General features: G+C 48.6%; 1 protein-coding gene and 2 non-coding genes across 5 annotated transcripts; 2 read left to right on the top strand and 1 right to left on the bottom strand.

Moving 5' to 3' along the window:
- Window positions 1-1,273: 1,273 nt before the first annotated feature.
- Window positions 1,274-12,475, bottom strand: Sirt4 (sirtuin 4). 3 transcript variants are annotated; one of them, XM_055606461.1, is made up of 5 exons: window positions 12,446-12,475; window positions 5,423-5,908; window positions 3,282-3,576; window positions 2,821-3,009; window positions 1,274-1,722 (listed from the first exon to the last, which is right to left on the bottom strand). In XM_055606461.1, exons 2-4 carry the CDS (start codon window positions 5,905-5,907, stop codon window positions 2,863-2,865), a joined length of 927 nt encoding a protein of 308 aa, XP_055462436.1. In that variant the 5' UTR covers window position 5,908; window positions 12,446-12,475; the 3' UTR covers window positions 1,274-1,722; window positions 2,821-2,862. The 3 variants fall into 3 exon arrangements, with proteins under 3 accessions (XP_055462436.1, XP_055462434.1, XP_055462435.1); XM_055606459.1 differs by having other exon boundaries at window positions 2,821-3,026; XM_055606460.1 differs by lacking the exon at window positions 12,446-12,475 and adding an exon at window positions 7,373-7,406 and having other exon boundaries at window positions 2,821-3,026.
- Window positions 12,072-12,212, top strand: LOC129676189 (U4 spliceosomal RNA). Its single transcript, XR_008720046.1, has one exon. It is a non-coding gene; the product is annotated as a U4 spliceosomal RNA (small nuclear RNA).
- A 259-nt stretch (window positions 12,476-12,734) lies between the features above and the next one.
- On the top strand, window positions 12,735-12,875 carry LOC129676177 (U4 spliceosomal RNA). Its single transcript, XR_008720036.1, has one exon. It is a non-coding gene; the product is annotated as a U4 spliceosomal RNA (small nuclear RNA).
- The last annotated feature ends 2,876 nt before the right edge of the window (window positions 12,876-15,751 follow it).

Raw genomic sequence — 15,751 nt, forward strand, 5'->3', positions numbered from 1 at the left:
TGTCACTTAGACACTAAAGGTTACAACTTAGCTCTGAACCAACCCCAAAGCACCTCTGAGGGATATAGGAAACCAAACGGGACTGGCGGTAGATGATTTGAAGGCAGGACATCATGGTGGCCGTTGCACCTTTAGAGTGTCTTAGCTCACGCCACAGGCTAAGAAACTTTTTTTGCAACAAACAGACCAAAAAGGTCTTCTGGACCTTTCTATATCACGTGACCCAATAGGTACAGCCAGGTTAATCTGTGATTCCCTAAGCAACCTGATTTCGGAGTAAGATATATGATTGGTTGGTTTGAGGTCACGTGGCCTTCAGTCTCTCATTTAGAGAACCTAGTCCTCCACTCCACCCCTCCCACCCCAGAGCTCAGGCCCCGCCCTTCCAGCCGCAGGTGCGACCGGAGCCTCCTGCGCAGGCGTAGTGTAGCGCCGGGTAGTGGCTGTGTCTGTCCAGAGTTTGGCTGGAAGGGTAATGGGAGCTTGAGCACGAAAACGAGGGATTTCAACTCATCCACTACAAGGTTTTATGCTGGTAAGAGGTGAGTAGGGAAAAGGAGGTGTTGGAGCACTAGTGGGGAGGATACATGAAAAATGGCCAAACGCACAGGCGTTTGGGGCATTTGGCCAGCCACCATGTGGAATGCTGAGATTTGAACCCCGGTCATCTGGGAGAATAGAAAGTGCCTTTAACTGCTGAGCAGTCTCTCCAGCCCCATGGTAAATCTTGATTGTCAGCTTGACACACCTGGAAAGGGAAAACTGCCTCTGAAGGATTTCGGCCATCGTAGTGGCCTGTGGGCTTATTGTGGGCTTGAGCATTTTCTTGATAGATGCAAGAGGGCCCAGCCCCCTGTGGGTGGTGTCACCCACAGGGTGGTGGGCATGGGCTGTAGAAGAAAGCATTCCTCACCAGGGCAGTGGTGATACACGCCTTAAATCCCAGCACAGACCTCTGTGCGTCTCAGGACAGCCTGGGCTACACAGAGAAACTGTCGAAAAACCAAGAAAAAAAAAGAAGAAGAAGAAAGAATGAAAGAGAGAAAGAAAGAAAGGAAAGAAACGAAAAAAATGCCTGCAAGTATCAGTCATGAGGCTGATCAAACAAGTCAGCTGAAGAACCCACAGGGAATTATCTGTTCTCTCTACAAACCACACTCAAGGTAGGTGTCACCTTTGGGAAGCTAACATCAAGTAGAAATCCTTACAGCACAGGAACGTAAAGCCCCCTTTCTTCTTAGCTGGTATATATATGCACAGTCCACACACCTGGTACGCTATTGAAAAATAATTTATTTACTTAATAAAAAACCATTTTTGTTATCGCTCACGCTGTCAAAAATTTCAAAGTGCTTCTTCAGTCAGACACAACCATTTGGAATTATAAGTGAATTATAAATGCCTTCCTGGTTATTCCCTGGATCAGTGAGGCTTCAAGGTCGGCCCTCCAGACCATTCTGGCTTCTGGTACTTCCCAGGGGTTTCTTCTTCTTCCTGCTGATATGATAAGGAAGGTGACACAGCTAGCCACCCAGAGCAGCAGCTTTGAAAAAGCCTTTCCTGGTGGGAGTGGGAGCAGCAGCTCTCAACTGCCCTGGGGCAGCACAGCGGGTCTGTGAACAGGAGGGTGCAGCCTTGGGAGACACTGCTCTGCCACCGCCTGTCGGGCGCAGTCAGTAAGCTTCCATTCGTTTGAGGGGAAAGGGAAGAATCACCAGGGATCTGAAAAGAAATGAAACAAGCTAAGGCCAAGATAAATAAACTGGAAATGGGGAGGAAGAAGCATCAGCCTTCTCATTAAAAACACGGGATGGAGCGGGCATGGCGGCACACACCCTCCATCCCAGCAGCACTCTGGAGGCAGAGGTGAGCAGATCTGAGGCCAGCCAGGGTTACATACAGACCCTCTCTAAGAAACGAACAAATGAATGGACAAACCCAAGGCCAGTAAGGTGGCTCTTCGGGTAGAGGTGCTTGCTGCTACCCCTGAGGACATGAGTTCAATTCCAGAACCTACACGGTAGAAGGAGAAAATGGACTCCTATAAGTTGTTCTCTGACCTGGACACTCATGCCATGACGTCTGTCGTCTGTGCATCCACACAAATGAGCAGGCACACAAAACTAAATAGAGCTCGTGAAAATGCTGTTATACAGACAGCCAGGTGTGGTGGTGACTGACTTTAATCCAACACTCAGGGAACACTGAGGCAAGTGGATCTCAGTCTGAGGTCAGTCTGGTCTACATAGTGAGTTCCAGGACATCTACTGATACATAGTGAAACCCTTTCTCAGAAAAGAAAAAGAAAAAAATAAAGTAACCAAAAACAACAATAGAGTATTACTGGACCATAAACAGCAATAAAGTACCAGGAGGTGATGGTGCACGCCTTTAATCCCAGCACTCAGGAGGCAGAGACAGGTATACCTCTGTGGGTTTGAGGACAGTTTGGTCTACAGAGGGAGTTCTAGGACAGACACAGCTACACAGAGAGACCCTGTCTCAAAAACAAAACAAAACAAACGAATAAATAACAACAAAATCCCATCCACTGTGTTAAAAAAAAGTTTAATTAATTAAAAAGTGGTCCTATGTTAAGTCTAGAACTGTCTCTTTTGTCACTTGTCTCTCGGTCTAGTAGGAAGCTTAATCTGCCATCTGTTTTTTTGTTGTTGTTTGGAGTTAGGGTCTCATGCCTGTGGCCTGATTTAGCCTAGAATGCACCATGTAGCTGAGATTGGCCTTGAGCACCAGGCCCCTGTCTTTCTCGGCCTTCTGAGCCACACCTGGCTAGACCCTTTCCTCCGAGAAGGCTTTTACCTTTAGCAGCAGGACTCAACGTCCGTTTCCAGCCTCTGAACGTCAGACTGCAGTCACTGCAGGTCTATTAAAGGCAGCAGCTCCCCACAGCGGAAGTCCAGCTTTAGGCAGGCCAAGTCGTCCGACCGTGTCGGTCCGATGTTCAGGATGGCGATGGGGAGCTGCTTCTCTCGGGCGGTGAGAATGAACCTGTAACCAGAGAACACCTGGCCAGACAGAAGACAAGAGTGATGGCTCTCGATCCAGGAAGAGAACCACCCCCACACCCTCTGAAAGAGATGAAAAGGAGCTGAGGGGCCGGAGAGCTCCGCAGTAAAGATGCTCGCCACGGTGCCAGACGATCGGGGAAAGGTCAGAACGGACAGAACTGGCCCCCACAAGTCGTCCTCTGACCTACACAGACACAGACATGCACCCACACACAGAGAGCAAGCAGCTGAGGCCCTGACGGGATCCCGTACCTGCAAGGACGATCCCACCACCAGCAGGGAGTCAGCCTCTTTCACGCGCTGGTGCACAAAGTCAACCTTGTCTCGCTTCACTGTGTCCCCAAAGAAAACGACATCTGGTTTCAGAGGGCCGCCGCATCGTTCACAGGACGGGACCCGAAAGCTCCGAACCTGCTCCTCCGTGAGGAACACGTCACCGTCGGGGGCCACGCCCTGCGCCTCAGCGCTCCAACGGGGGTTCAGCGCCTGGAAGCGGTCCTGCAGTGCCCTGCGGGGAGTCTGCTCCCCACAGTTCAGGCACAAGACTCTAAAACCAAATATGAGATCTGCTGAATATAGTTCCTGGGAGGTACCAGAGCATCCCGACCACTTTCAGCACCCCCGCCACCAGGAAAAACAGTCACCTTCTTTTCCTGGCGCCCAGCCCCAGCCCCGCCCCATTTCAGGACACCCAAAGTGAACACTTTTCATCCCTTTGCAACCTCCTAGAACGGTGGTTCTCAGCCTGTAGGTTGAGGCGCCTTTGGTTGCCTAAGACAGTCAGAAAACATTGACAATACCATCCGTAATGGTAGCGAAATTACAGTCATGAAGTGGCAATGGAAGTAATTTTATGGGTGGGGATCGCCACAACATGAACTGTATTAAGGGGCCACAGCGTTAGGAAGGTTAAGAAGCACTGCTCTAGAACAGCAATGTAGGGACTGGCGTTTATCTACTCCATTTGCACTTTGCCAGTGTATGTGCTATTTTGCTGGCATGGTTTTGTCCTTAGGGCGTCAACGTATGTTCTCCACTCATTTCCTCAGCTCAAACCCTAACCCTCGGTGTTGTTCTGTCCACCTACTACAGGAGCTGCCACAACTCCCTGTAAAGACACTTTCTGAACAGTGGGGATGCAGTTAGTTTGCTGGAGTTCCTGCCTAGTGTGCACAAAGCCCTGGGTCGGATCGCAGCACCCCAGAAACTAGGTGTGGTTCCCACACTTGTAACCCAGCAGTCAGGAGGTGGGGGCAGGAGGACCAGAAATTCAGGGCTGGGTCTGAGAAGATGGCTGACTTGGAAGGCTGCTTGCTGGGCACAGGTGAACCAAAGTTCAGGCCCCAGCATCCGTGTAAAAGGAAAGGCCTATCACTTCAACTCTGAGGGGCAGAAGCAGGAGGATGCCTGGGACTCCTGGGACTCCAGAGCTGGTGGAGACAACTAAGGAGGATACTCTGGTCTCCCACAAACACACAGGTACATGCACCCTAATATACACAAACACAAAGGGCCAAAGTCATCCGTAGCCACAAAACCAATTCCAAGGCAGCCAGAGGCCCTCTCTCAAAAAAAAAGGGGGGGGGGGGGGGGAGGGAGTAATGGTGGTGCTTTAGTCCCTGCATTCAGCTCAGCAGGCAGAGGCAGGCGGATCTCTGTTTGTTCCTGGCCAGTCTGGTCCACCTAGTAAATTACAGGTTACTGTCTCAATATAAATACACAAAGAATAATGTAAGGGCCGGGAGGTAGTGAACACCTTCAATTCCAGCACTCAGGAGGCAGAAGCAGGCTGATCTCTGTGGTCTCACAGAGTGAGTTCCAGGACAGCCAGGGCTACACAGAGAAACCCTGTCTTGAAAAACCGGAAAAAAAAATATAGGAGAGGAGCAGCAAGCATATTAGGGGTTTAATCCTCCAACAGCGATGCTGGGCCAAGGCAGGACTGGAGATGGCTGACTAACAGAACAGCTTTCTTCACTTTGGGTGAAATAATTGTTTCCATCCCAAACTCAGGGCGAACAAAGCTATCCACCATCCTCTTGGTGGCTTTTCTGTACAGGTGAGATAACCCCGAAGCACCTTTTAGACAGCAGGTCACTGCGGGCCGGCCCCACTCACACAGTATTCTTCCTGCGGCTGGGAAACTGAACCTAGAGCTTTGCACATGCGCACACTGCACCAAGGCAGGCGCCTGCCCAAAAGCATCCTTTCCTGGCTTGCTCTGTTCCCTGTTTCTGTCCCTACTTCCTCCCTCAGATCCCTAGGTCTAACTCCAAAGTCAACAACTTGCCTAGGAAGCCTTTCCTCTGGATCTAAGACAACCCTGGTCAAGGCAGCCACCGGCCCTTTGACCTGGGGAACCCCTTATGGCCAAACCCCGTACCCGCCTGCACCTGTGCATGCATCCGTGGAGCTCTGTCAGCCGCTGGTTCCCCGCCTTGGAGTGCAAAGCGTCCACATTCTGCGTCACCAACCAGTGCAGCTTCCCAAGTTTCTCCCAGTTGCTCAGAGCCCGGTGTGCTGGGTTGGGTTGGTGAGAGGAGAACTGAGGCCAGCCCACGAAGTTTCTGGCCCAGTACCGCTGGCGGACTGGAGCGCTGCTTATGAAATCCATGTGCTGGATGGGTCTCCGGTCAGTGCGGGCGTAAAGTCCCACCTTTTCTGACCTGTAGTCTGGGATTCCAGACTCGGTGGAGATTCCTGCGCCTGTCATCACTAGAAGTTTCTTGGAAAGGGTGATGAAGCGCTGTAACTCTTTGATCTTCTCAGGGTCCAAAGGAGGGCTGGGCGGCACAAATAACCCAGTGGATCCATGCGACGACGGCCGGCTGAGGTGGGTGATCCAACGGCCCTTTGTTGATCTGAAAGTCATTCGCATTCTAGAGAAAAAGAAATCCGTGGGAGAAGCTGGGTTTTACAAAGCAAGCAGACCACCGGCGAATACCCAGGGGAATTCCATTCAGCTATGAAAATGTGCCATAGTGGCTCATTCCTGAAGCTGCAGCACTTGGGAGATAGGAGGACCATCACGAGCGTAAGGCTACCTATCCTCAGCTAACAAGAGAACTGGAGGCCAGCCTGGGCTATACTCAAAAGAATCAGAAAGGCAGAGATGGAGTTAAGGAGGAAAATGCTAAGTGTAGGAAGTCAGTTATAGGACGCTACAGGACTGAAGAGATGGCTCAGGGGTTAAGAGCACTGGCTGTTCTCCCAAAGGTCCTGAGTTCAATTCCCAGGAACCACACGGTGGCTCACAACCATCTATATTGAGATCTGGTGCACAGGCAGAATGTTGTATAAATAATGAACAAATCTAAAGAGAGAGAGAGAGAGAACTGGCTGCTCTTCCAGAGGATCTGGGTTCAATTCCCAGCTCATACATGGTGGCTAACAACCATTTGTAACTCCAGTTCAGGTGATCAGACAGACAGCCTCTTCTGGCCTCTGCAAGCACTGGGGGAAAAAAGTGGCACACAAATATATGTATGTGAAGGTAAAAAACCCCAACACGTAAAATTTAATTGAAAAAAAATTTTAAATATTTAAAAAACAAACTTTAATAACCCATTTTTCACATGTTACTAATGTAAACATGTTATAGTAATATTTACCTATATTTTTGTTAATATTCTCCCTCAAAGGATAACCCTCTTTAAATCAGATTTTTTTTTTTTTTAAGATACTGTTGTTTGTAGCTCAGGCCAAGGATTACAAGGCACACCTAACTAAACCGAAATAATCTTATTTCTCCATGGTATATTTGCATTCTAATATGTCAGGGTTTTGTTTTTTGTTTTGTTTTGTTTTGTTTTCCACATGGCGATGGGGGTCAAACCCTGGGCCATGAGGATGCTAAGTCATCAACCACTCTTTCAGCGAGCTATGCTCCAGCCGAATTTCGGAGGTTTTCTCGGCGTTGCTCTGATTCTTCAGGCTTTTGATTTTATTTGTGTCTTCACATACACACCCTAATTTCCTTCATTTCCCCCATCTCATGTTTACTCTGCGTTGTAAATTCTGCTATTCTGAACACAGAAAAAGACAACACACATACACGCTTGCCTGTCAGGTTTTCTAGTTGTGAAAACAAGACTTTGACGTGTTCTTTGATATAATGCAGAAATTACGTAGCGACAGACACACGTTGTAGGCGTGGCTTCTTAAAACAGGAGATCAGGACCTTGCTTTCTCCGTGACATTCCACGGCTACACGTGAACAGCTAAACAAACAGTAGGGTTTTGCGGGGAGAAATTCCCCATGTTCCTTCGAGAACAAAGAGGACAAATGGAATCCCCTGTAAAAATGCTCAGCTGGAAACCTATAGCTGGATCAGAACACTTACCTTCCACAATCCTCACCCAACAGTGGGACTAGCTTGTTACGTTTGCATCTTGGGAAGTGTAGTCCATGAAGCTGATATAATTGGAAGGAAACTACAAGTCCCAGGATTCTACGGTCTCCCACTTCAAGGTCCTACCGCGCTCCCCCACCGACTTCCGCCTGTCTTTCCTGGTCAACTCAGTTAAGGTTCCGGGTATGCTGCTGACATCGGAACCAATGATTGCGTTTTGGGGTTTTTATGTTTGTTTTGTTTTTCTGAGTTGTGTTGTTTGCTGAGACGGTGTCTCACGTAGTCTAGTCAGACTCCAAATTCCTCATCCTCTTGGCTCCACCTCACAAGTGCTGGGATTACGGGCTAGTGCCACCGTGGCCCGCAAAGAAATGGTGTCCTGCGTGCAAAAATATCACCCAAACAGCCCTGATTTAGGAATTCGCTGTCTTAAAGAAACTCTTTCACTGGTAGCACAGGCTTATAATCTCTGTTACTCAGTAGGCTGAGGCGGAAGAATCACGAGTTCAAGGCCAGTCTGGGAAATTCGGTGAATACCGTAAAGGGCTGGGCCTATAGCTCAGTGGCAGCATGTTTGCCTAACCTTGGGCAGGCCTGAGTTCATACTAGCGGGCACTTCTCACCAAAGACGCTTTTTAAAGTCGGTTTAATTTTTTTTTTTTTTTAAATATGTGTGGGCTGTTGTGCCTACATGCATCCAGGAGCTCGTGAAAGCCAGAAGAGGGCTTGAACTTGAGTGACAGCTGGTGTGAACTGCCGTGTGGGTGCTAGGGATGGAATCCAGTCCTGTGCGGGAACGGTAATGCTGTTAAGCAATGAGCTATCTCTCCAGCTCCCCACTGCCACCCCAAAAGACTCTTTTCTTTTGTTTTTCAAGACAGAGTTTCTCTGTGTACTCTGACATGCTTACTAATAAAGAGTTGGGGTTTTTTTTTTTTCCCCCTTCCTTCTTTCTTTCTGTTTTTGTTTTGTCTTGTTGAGACAGGGTCTTTCTATGTAGCCTTACCTGGCCTGGAACTCATAGAAATTTCTCTACCTTTGCCTCTGCCTCCCTGGAACTGCGATTAACTAAAGGTGTGAGCCACCAAGATTGACAAAATTGACTCATTTTCCTCTTCAGGACGCATGCTCTCTCCCACTGCAAAGCAATTAAATTCTCTGCTATGAGTTAAATATGGATGGGGTGTCTTGGCAGGTAAACAGCCTCATTTTGATTTCTGGGACCCACACAGAGGTGGAAGGAGGGCACCGACCACAAAGATGTCCCTTGCCCCACATGCACACACAATTTTTTCTATTCTAAGAAACAAAATGGATTATGACTGCTGGAGGCTCTGAGGCTCAGCTGCTCCTCAAGCAGGAGGACATGAGTTTGGATAAAAGCACCCACATTCCTGTACAAAAGAGAGCAGAGAGAAATGGGATAGCTGGTGTGCACCTTCCCAGCTCAGCTCTCCAACGTTATTTCTTATGTTTTTATGAAATAAACAATACAATGCCTGGGTCTCACTCCCAGATTTTTGCTTTGCTTTGGTAATTTCTTGTTGTTGTTATTTGTTTTTTGTTGTTGCAGTTGTTCTTTGGTTTGGTTTGGTTGGTTGTTTTGATAGTGTTTCTCCATAGCCCAGGCTGGCTTAGAACTCACTCTGGACCCTGGCTGGCTTCCAGCTTGCAGCTGTCCAGGCTACTGTGCCTGGTTCAGAATTCTAATGTCACTGGTTTAAAGAGAGGACTTGGAATCTGTTTGCTCATATTGTTGCTGTTCCTAAAGTAAAGCCAGCAAAATCTGCCACTCTATAACATTCAATCGGACATCAGACAGTGTGTGTGAGTGTGTGTGTGTGTGTGTGTGTGTGTGTGTGTGTGTATGTGTGTGTGTGTGTGTTAGACTATGAAGTGGCAGGGACTTTGATACCTGCCTAAGGACCCTTTCCCTATTCAATAGCAGATTGGGTGGTAGCTAGGGAAGGAAGCTATGGAAGGAAATTGGGTGTTTTTCTGCTGTCTCTACTCTCCAAAGGTGACTTCTCCTCCCAGTGAAATAAACTATAATCTCAGCTCCAGAACAGGAGGCTTTGGGACTTAGAAGCACAGAAAGATAGAGCTCTATCACTGATGTTCATTCCAGTTAGGAAACTGAAAAAACAAAAATTGGCCTTCAGCTTTAAAATTCTCATAATGAACCTGAGGGGACAAAAGTGCCACTCTTTTAATATTTTCATAGGTTTCTATTACATGTGTGTTTACTGATGATGGGCGGGCACACACATGCTATGGCATCTACATAGAGGTCAGAGGACAACTAGTGAGAGCTGCTTTTCTCCTTCTACTATGTGGGACCAGGGCTCAAAGTTGGGCTTGGCTGCTTTACCCATGGAGCCATCTCACTGCCTTTCGATTTTCTGTTTAATTTCTTTCGAGATACTTGAAATTGAACTCAGGGCCTGAAGCATGCTCCTTGAGCCCTCTGCTACTAAGCCTCATGCCAGGAGGGCATTTTGTTGTTAGTGGTGGTGGTGGGTTTTTGTTATTTTGTTTGTTTGAGATGGGGTTTCTCTGTGTAGCCCTGGCTGTCCTGGAACTCACTTTGTGGACTAGGCTGGCCTCGAACTCAAACTCACAGAGATCCATCTGCCTCTGCCTCTGCCTCTGCCTCTGCCTCTGCCTCTGCCTGTGCTGGTATTAAAGGTGTGCACCACCAGTTCTGGGTAACAAAGCCTTTTAGCCTTTCTCCTTTAATACTTTAATTCTGTGAAAATTAAAGTATTTTCACAGAATAGTTAGGAAGCCCACCATGTACAAACCTTGGATTTCATTTCTTATACCACAAAAGGGGATGGGGGTTGGTTTGGAGGCCTTTGATCTTCAGCACTGGGAGCCAGAGGAGGTAGGATCTCTGTGAGTTTGAAGCCAGCCTGGTATATATAGCAAATTACATGCCAACCAGGGCTATACAGAGAGACCCTGTCTCAAAACAAACAAACAAAAATCTTCACTTAGAATTAAACACAGAATTTCCACATGAGCCAGCAATTCCACTGCTAGTATATACCCCAAACAACTGAAGACAGGGCATAGGCTGGTGAGATGGAGCTGTGGGTAAGGGTGACTGCCTCCAAGTCCCACCTGAATTCAGTCCCTGGGACCCACACGGTGGAAGGCGAAAACCACCTCCCACAAGCTGTCCTCTGACCTACACAGATACACACAAACATAAACAAAAATAATAATAATAACTGAAAACAGAAAAACTGACACTTGTGCAGCAACCTCAGCATTATTTGTATTAGACCAAAGGTGTGTGCAGCCAGTGGATTTCACCTACAGCACCATTTACTGCTAACTGAAAAATGAAATGGTAAATAAAATTCCATTAGATGGAATATGATTGAATCATAAAAAGGCATTAAGTACCAATGCGCGCTACAAGGCGGATGAGTCATAAAACGTTACAGTAAGGAACTGGAGAGGGATGGCTCCGCAGTTACTGGCTTACTGGCTTCTTTGTAGAAGACCTGGGTTGGGTTCCCAGTACCGGTATGGTGGCTCATAAACCCATGTAACTCCAGTTCCGGAGGACGTGATGCCCACTTCTGACTTCCACGGGTATCAGGCAAGTAAAACACTCATACACATAAAGAAATCTTAACAATAAATCCTTTCTCTCTCTCTCTCCCCTTCCTTTTTTTCTTTCTTTCTGCTTCTTTCTTTCTCTCCCTTCCTTCCTTCCTTCCTTCCTTCCTTCCTTCCCTTCTTCCCTTTCCTTTCTTTCTTTTTTATAGACAGGGTCTTTCTGTAGTTTTTGCTGGCCTCTGACAAGTACTAGGATTAGCGGTATGTCTCGACACACCTAGTTTAAAAAGAATTCTTCCTCCTCCTGAGCGGGGGAAGGGGAAGGGTGGCCTTTCTATGCTACAGAGGAAGACAAAGCGGACAGTCCTGATGAGACCTGATAGACTAGGGTCAGATGGGAGGGGAGGAAGACCTCCCCTATCAGTGGACTGGAGAAGGTGCCTGGGAGAAGAGGGAGAGAGGGGAGGACTGGAAGGGTATGAGTGAGGGGTTTACAGCTGGGACACAAAGTGAATAAATTGTAATAAATAAAAAAATCTTACAGCAATGAAACACGCGCTGCTTGTTTTCAGTTATGTGAAGTGCCTAGAGCGAGAGCGTTTGTCACGGGCTGGCATGAAAAGTGGCTAGGGAGCTCAGAGCTTACTGCCTACAGAGTTTGGGAAGATCAGAAGGTTCTGGAGATGAATGAGAATATAGTCAACCACACCGAATTTACCCTTAAGATAGTTTAATCTGTACGCCGTTATATAGATATTACACACATACTTCATTGTGTATAAAATCATAAACAAGAAGGCCTCCTTGGAAAAGGGGGCAACATTGAGCCAAACGAGCACCGTTTCCTCCAATCGCTCCTTGCGCCCGCCGAACTGAGTCTATTAGCATGTCCGATCCCACAATGCATCGCTTCATTTTTCCCTCCCCCGCAAACCCACTTAATGAACCCAGAAATCTCCCTCCTACGCAGCCCACAGAGAGCACCATGAGAGTGGATTTGGTGGTACATTCCTAAGCCTAACGAGGATCGAGGGCTCTTCCCGCCGACCCGAAAACCCCCGTTTCTGAAACAGGACCTCGGCTTCGTGGGGGCGACGTGCCGGGGGCGCCGCTCTCCAGCTTTGCGCAGTGGCAGTATCGTAGCCAATGAGGTTTATCCGAGGCGCGATTATTGCTAATTGAAAACTTTTCCCAATACCCCGCCGTGACGACTTGCAATACAGTCGGCATTGGCAATTTTTGACAGTCTCTACGGAGACTGAACAATCGCGGTTCAAAAGAAAAGCATCTTCCTGCTCTGTGGCGCTCACCGCCTTCACCCCCGGGACCCTGCTTCGGCTCCAGCCGCTTCCGCTTCTGCTAACGGCTTCTGCCGTGTCGGGTTTACGGACGCCTCTGCGCCTCACTCGCGGCAATCCTCCTGCCTCTCTGCCTCCACCCGACCACACGCTCCGACCTCACCTTCCCACGTTACCCGCCCCTCAGGCTTACGCGCGTTTCCCCCAGCCGCGGAGCCGTCGCCACCCGGGGCCGGCGCGCTGACGTCAGCTCTATTTGCATACGAGTCCCCAGAATCCCAAGCGGCCGCCGCGCTGTTGGCAAAACCACGGACGTCCGGGCGCGGGATGACCCACCAGGAGGGATCCGTCCACGCGGTTGGCCGGATCGGAACCGACGCGCTGGGTTCCCGTCGCGGGGCGGTCGTGCGTGGGCGGGAGCTCACCGTGACTGTGATGGGTGTCGTTAGGCGTGGGAGGCTGAGCGGGCCCCGTCGTTCTCTAGCTTTGCGCAGTGGCAGTATCGTAGCCAATGAGGTTTATCCGAGGCGCGATTATTGCTAATTGAAAACTTTTCCCAATACCCCGCCGTGACGACTTGAAATATAGTCGGCATTGGCAATTTTTGACAGTCTCTACGGAGACTGAACAATCCTCGTTTAAAAGTCAGACTCCTAGTGATTCTCCAGCAAGGTAGGACCATGCATAAGACTGCCCTGGGTCTCTGCAGTCCTCTAACAGGTTCTCAGGGGTCAAAGCCAGCCCTGGGAATCCTGACACAGCAGCACTTAACACGCGTAGGGTTATTTGCGTCTATTGGAGTGTTTGCAGCTCTGGGACTGAGGCCTAAGTTTAAAACTAAACAGAAAAAACTTGACAGGACTTCAATATGCATCCCTGGTTGGTCTGGAACTCACTCTGTAGACCAGGCTGGCCTTGAACTCACAGATACGCCTGCCTCTGCCTCCCGAGAGTTGGGGTTAAAGGCGTACAGCACCCTGAGCAGCAGCTTATTTCTTTTTAAGATTTATTTATTACGTATGCAGTGCTCTGCCTGCATGTATGCGCATTAGATCAGTTTACAAATGGTTGAGCCACCATGTGGTTGCTGGGACTTGAACTCAGGGCCTCTGGAAGAGGAGACAGCTGAGAGATTAAAGTGGTTGCTAGGCAAGCCTAACCACCTGTGTTTGAACCCGGAGGAGGAAGAAAGAGCCTCCAGCTGACTGTCCTTTGACTTCCACCATGAGCCATGACACATGCGCACGCAAACCTGTAGCGGAAAGCCACTGGTGGTGCTTTTATAAGCTCTACTTTTTTAGGGTGTTTAGGCCTCTACCTCCTTCCACCATCCCCCTTAACTCTCCCTGCTAGTTAGGGTCAAGGGGTTCTTTCAGGGGTCTTAACCAGTCTCCGTCAGCCTCAGACACAGCCAGCCGCTCCTCTTTGCTGCTGCACCCTGAACTATTTCTCTCTTCCAAACTGCCACACCATCTCCCGTCTCTCCAAACTCCACCGAACACCTCCCAGTGCTACGCAGTCTCTTTCTAGGCCTCATCCTTATACATGGTCCTAGACCATGACCTCTCTGTGTGGCACGTGGAAGGTCCTTACCAGCTGGCAAAGTTCACGCCCCACACGTGGCAATTAACAGGCCTGGACAAACTACAACCCGACTAAAACCCCACACCTGGGATTAACACAAAAGCATTTACATAACATACAAAGAAACCAAAACTTCCGCTACACAAACCCACCCAGGAATAATAGACAAAATTAGTAATCATAGTAAAGAGGGCTGAGGTTGTATCTCAGCGGTAGAGCACTTGCTTAGCATGCAAGAGACCCTGGGCTCTAGCTTCAGGCCTGCTGGTGACGTTTATATAATTAAAATATACACATAAGACTGATGCCCTGAGGTCCCACCCACACCTTTCATCCCAGCCCTGGCCAAAGTGATCTCTGTGAGGGCAAGTCTACAAAGTGACTTTCAGGAGGTCTGCTTGGTGAGAGATGTCTCTCTCTCTGCCTGTGTGTGTGTGTGTGTGTGTGTGTGTGTTACATACTCACATATATCCAGGACAAGAACTCTGCTTGTGGAGAATAGTTGTAAAACCACCTCGGAGAGGAATATGCAATACCTTTGAAGGACCCAGGTAAAATGTTTTTGTTTGGGGTACATAACTTAAGGGGAAACAAAAAATATATCAGTAAACATTATATTTTTAGTTAAAGGAGTCAAGGAGGGCTAGCATGCAAGGACAGAACTTTTTCTTTTTTTTGAGCTGGGCGCAGTGGTGCACGCCTGTGAGGTACACCGGGTGAGGCAGAGGCAGGAGGATCTCTGTGAGTTCGAGGCCAGCCTGGTCTACAAAGCGAGTCCAGGACAGCCAAGGCTGCACCGGGAAACCCTGTCTCCAAAAACCAAAAAGAAATAAATAAAGAAAATAATTTTTAAAAAAGTAGAAAAGATAAAGTCCTTCCCAGACAGGGTCTGACTACACAGCCTCCTCAGCCTCCCCAAGTACCGAAGTTACAGATGTACACACTCCTTTTTTGTTTTCTTTTTTCTTACTTGTCCTAAAGGACACACAGTTTACTTGGCAGCTGCTGGGAAATGGGCAGTTAGACTTGGCCACCCGCTCCAGCGCCTGCCTCTTGATGGCCACTTGACGAGCTCACCCGCCAAGTAAGGTTCTGGTGCGGCACAGCAGCCAGATGGCGCGAGCACACTCACAGACCGCAGCTTCCTGTCCGGGCTCATCCGATGCCTCTTGAATCTTCCCCGAGGGTCACAGTTGATGATGGCAAACACCCGGGACCTGCACAGGGCTTGTTTGTTTGTTTGTTTGTTTGTTTGTTTTTCCAGGTGGGTGATCTCAAAGGCGTGGAGTTAGGGAAGTGCTGGGGCTTTGCATACCTACCGTCCTGCTCTGTGGAGCAGGGGACTCTTCTTCCACTGAGATGTAATCCTGAGGAGAAGTGCAGTGCTCCCGTGCTGTGCGACATCACTGCTCCGCTTTCCAAAGAGCTCAAAGTCCGGGGTCTCTGCCACCGCTGGCATGGCTGTCATTCTGAGGACGCTGACCCACCGTCTCACGCTGGCACACCTGGCTTAATTTACTACGTTTTAGAGAAGTTTGGGTTATGCTGTAGAAGACAGAGAATTCCAAATTGTTTATATCCAGAACGGAACACCTCAAACAATGCGATTTCGTTTTATATTATATTATTTTGTACAGGACATTATCTAGGTTTTGGTTTGGGGGGGGTGTGCTTTTTTGGTCTTGTTGCTGTTTTGTGGGGTTTTTGTAATGTTTTCCCTTCCCCACTGTGCTGTCTACTATTATATCAACAGGACACAGGCTAGAGCTATCTGAGAGGAGGGAACCCCAATTAAGAAAATGCCTCCATAAGAGCAGGCTGTGGATGGCAGGATTGGGAGGGGCTGAAGGAGGGGGCTACAGCTGGGATACAAAGTGAATAAACTGTAATTAATAAAATAAATAAATTAATTAAA

The sequence above is a fragment of the Psammomys obesus genome, unplaced genomic scaffold (genome assembly GCF_907164565.1).
Source record: "Psammomys obesus unplaced genomic scaffold, mPsaObe1.curated_primary_1811, whole genome shotgun sequence".
Lineage (NCBI taxonomy): Eukaryota > Metazoa > Chordata > Mammalia > Rodentia > Muridae > Psammomys > Psammomys obesus.

Bases quoted from the DNA above. Each gene is read 5' to 3' on its own strand.
- Sirt4 (XM_055606459.1), bottom strand. From the start codon at position 5,907: ATGCGAATGACTTTCAGATCAACAAAGGGCCGTTGGATCACCCACCTC. The intron at 3,577-5,422 runs GTGCAGGCGGGT...ATTTGGTTTTAG, and splicing joins CTCCACGGATGCATGCACAG to AGTCTTGTGCCTGAACTGTG. The intron at 3,027-3,281 runs GTACGGGATCCC...CTGTCTGGCCAG, and splicing joins TGGTGGGATCGTCCTTGCAG to GTGTTCTCTGGTTACAGGTT.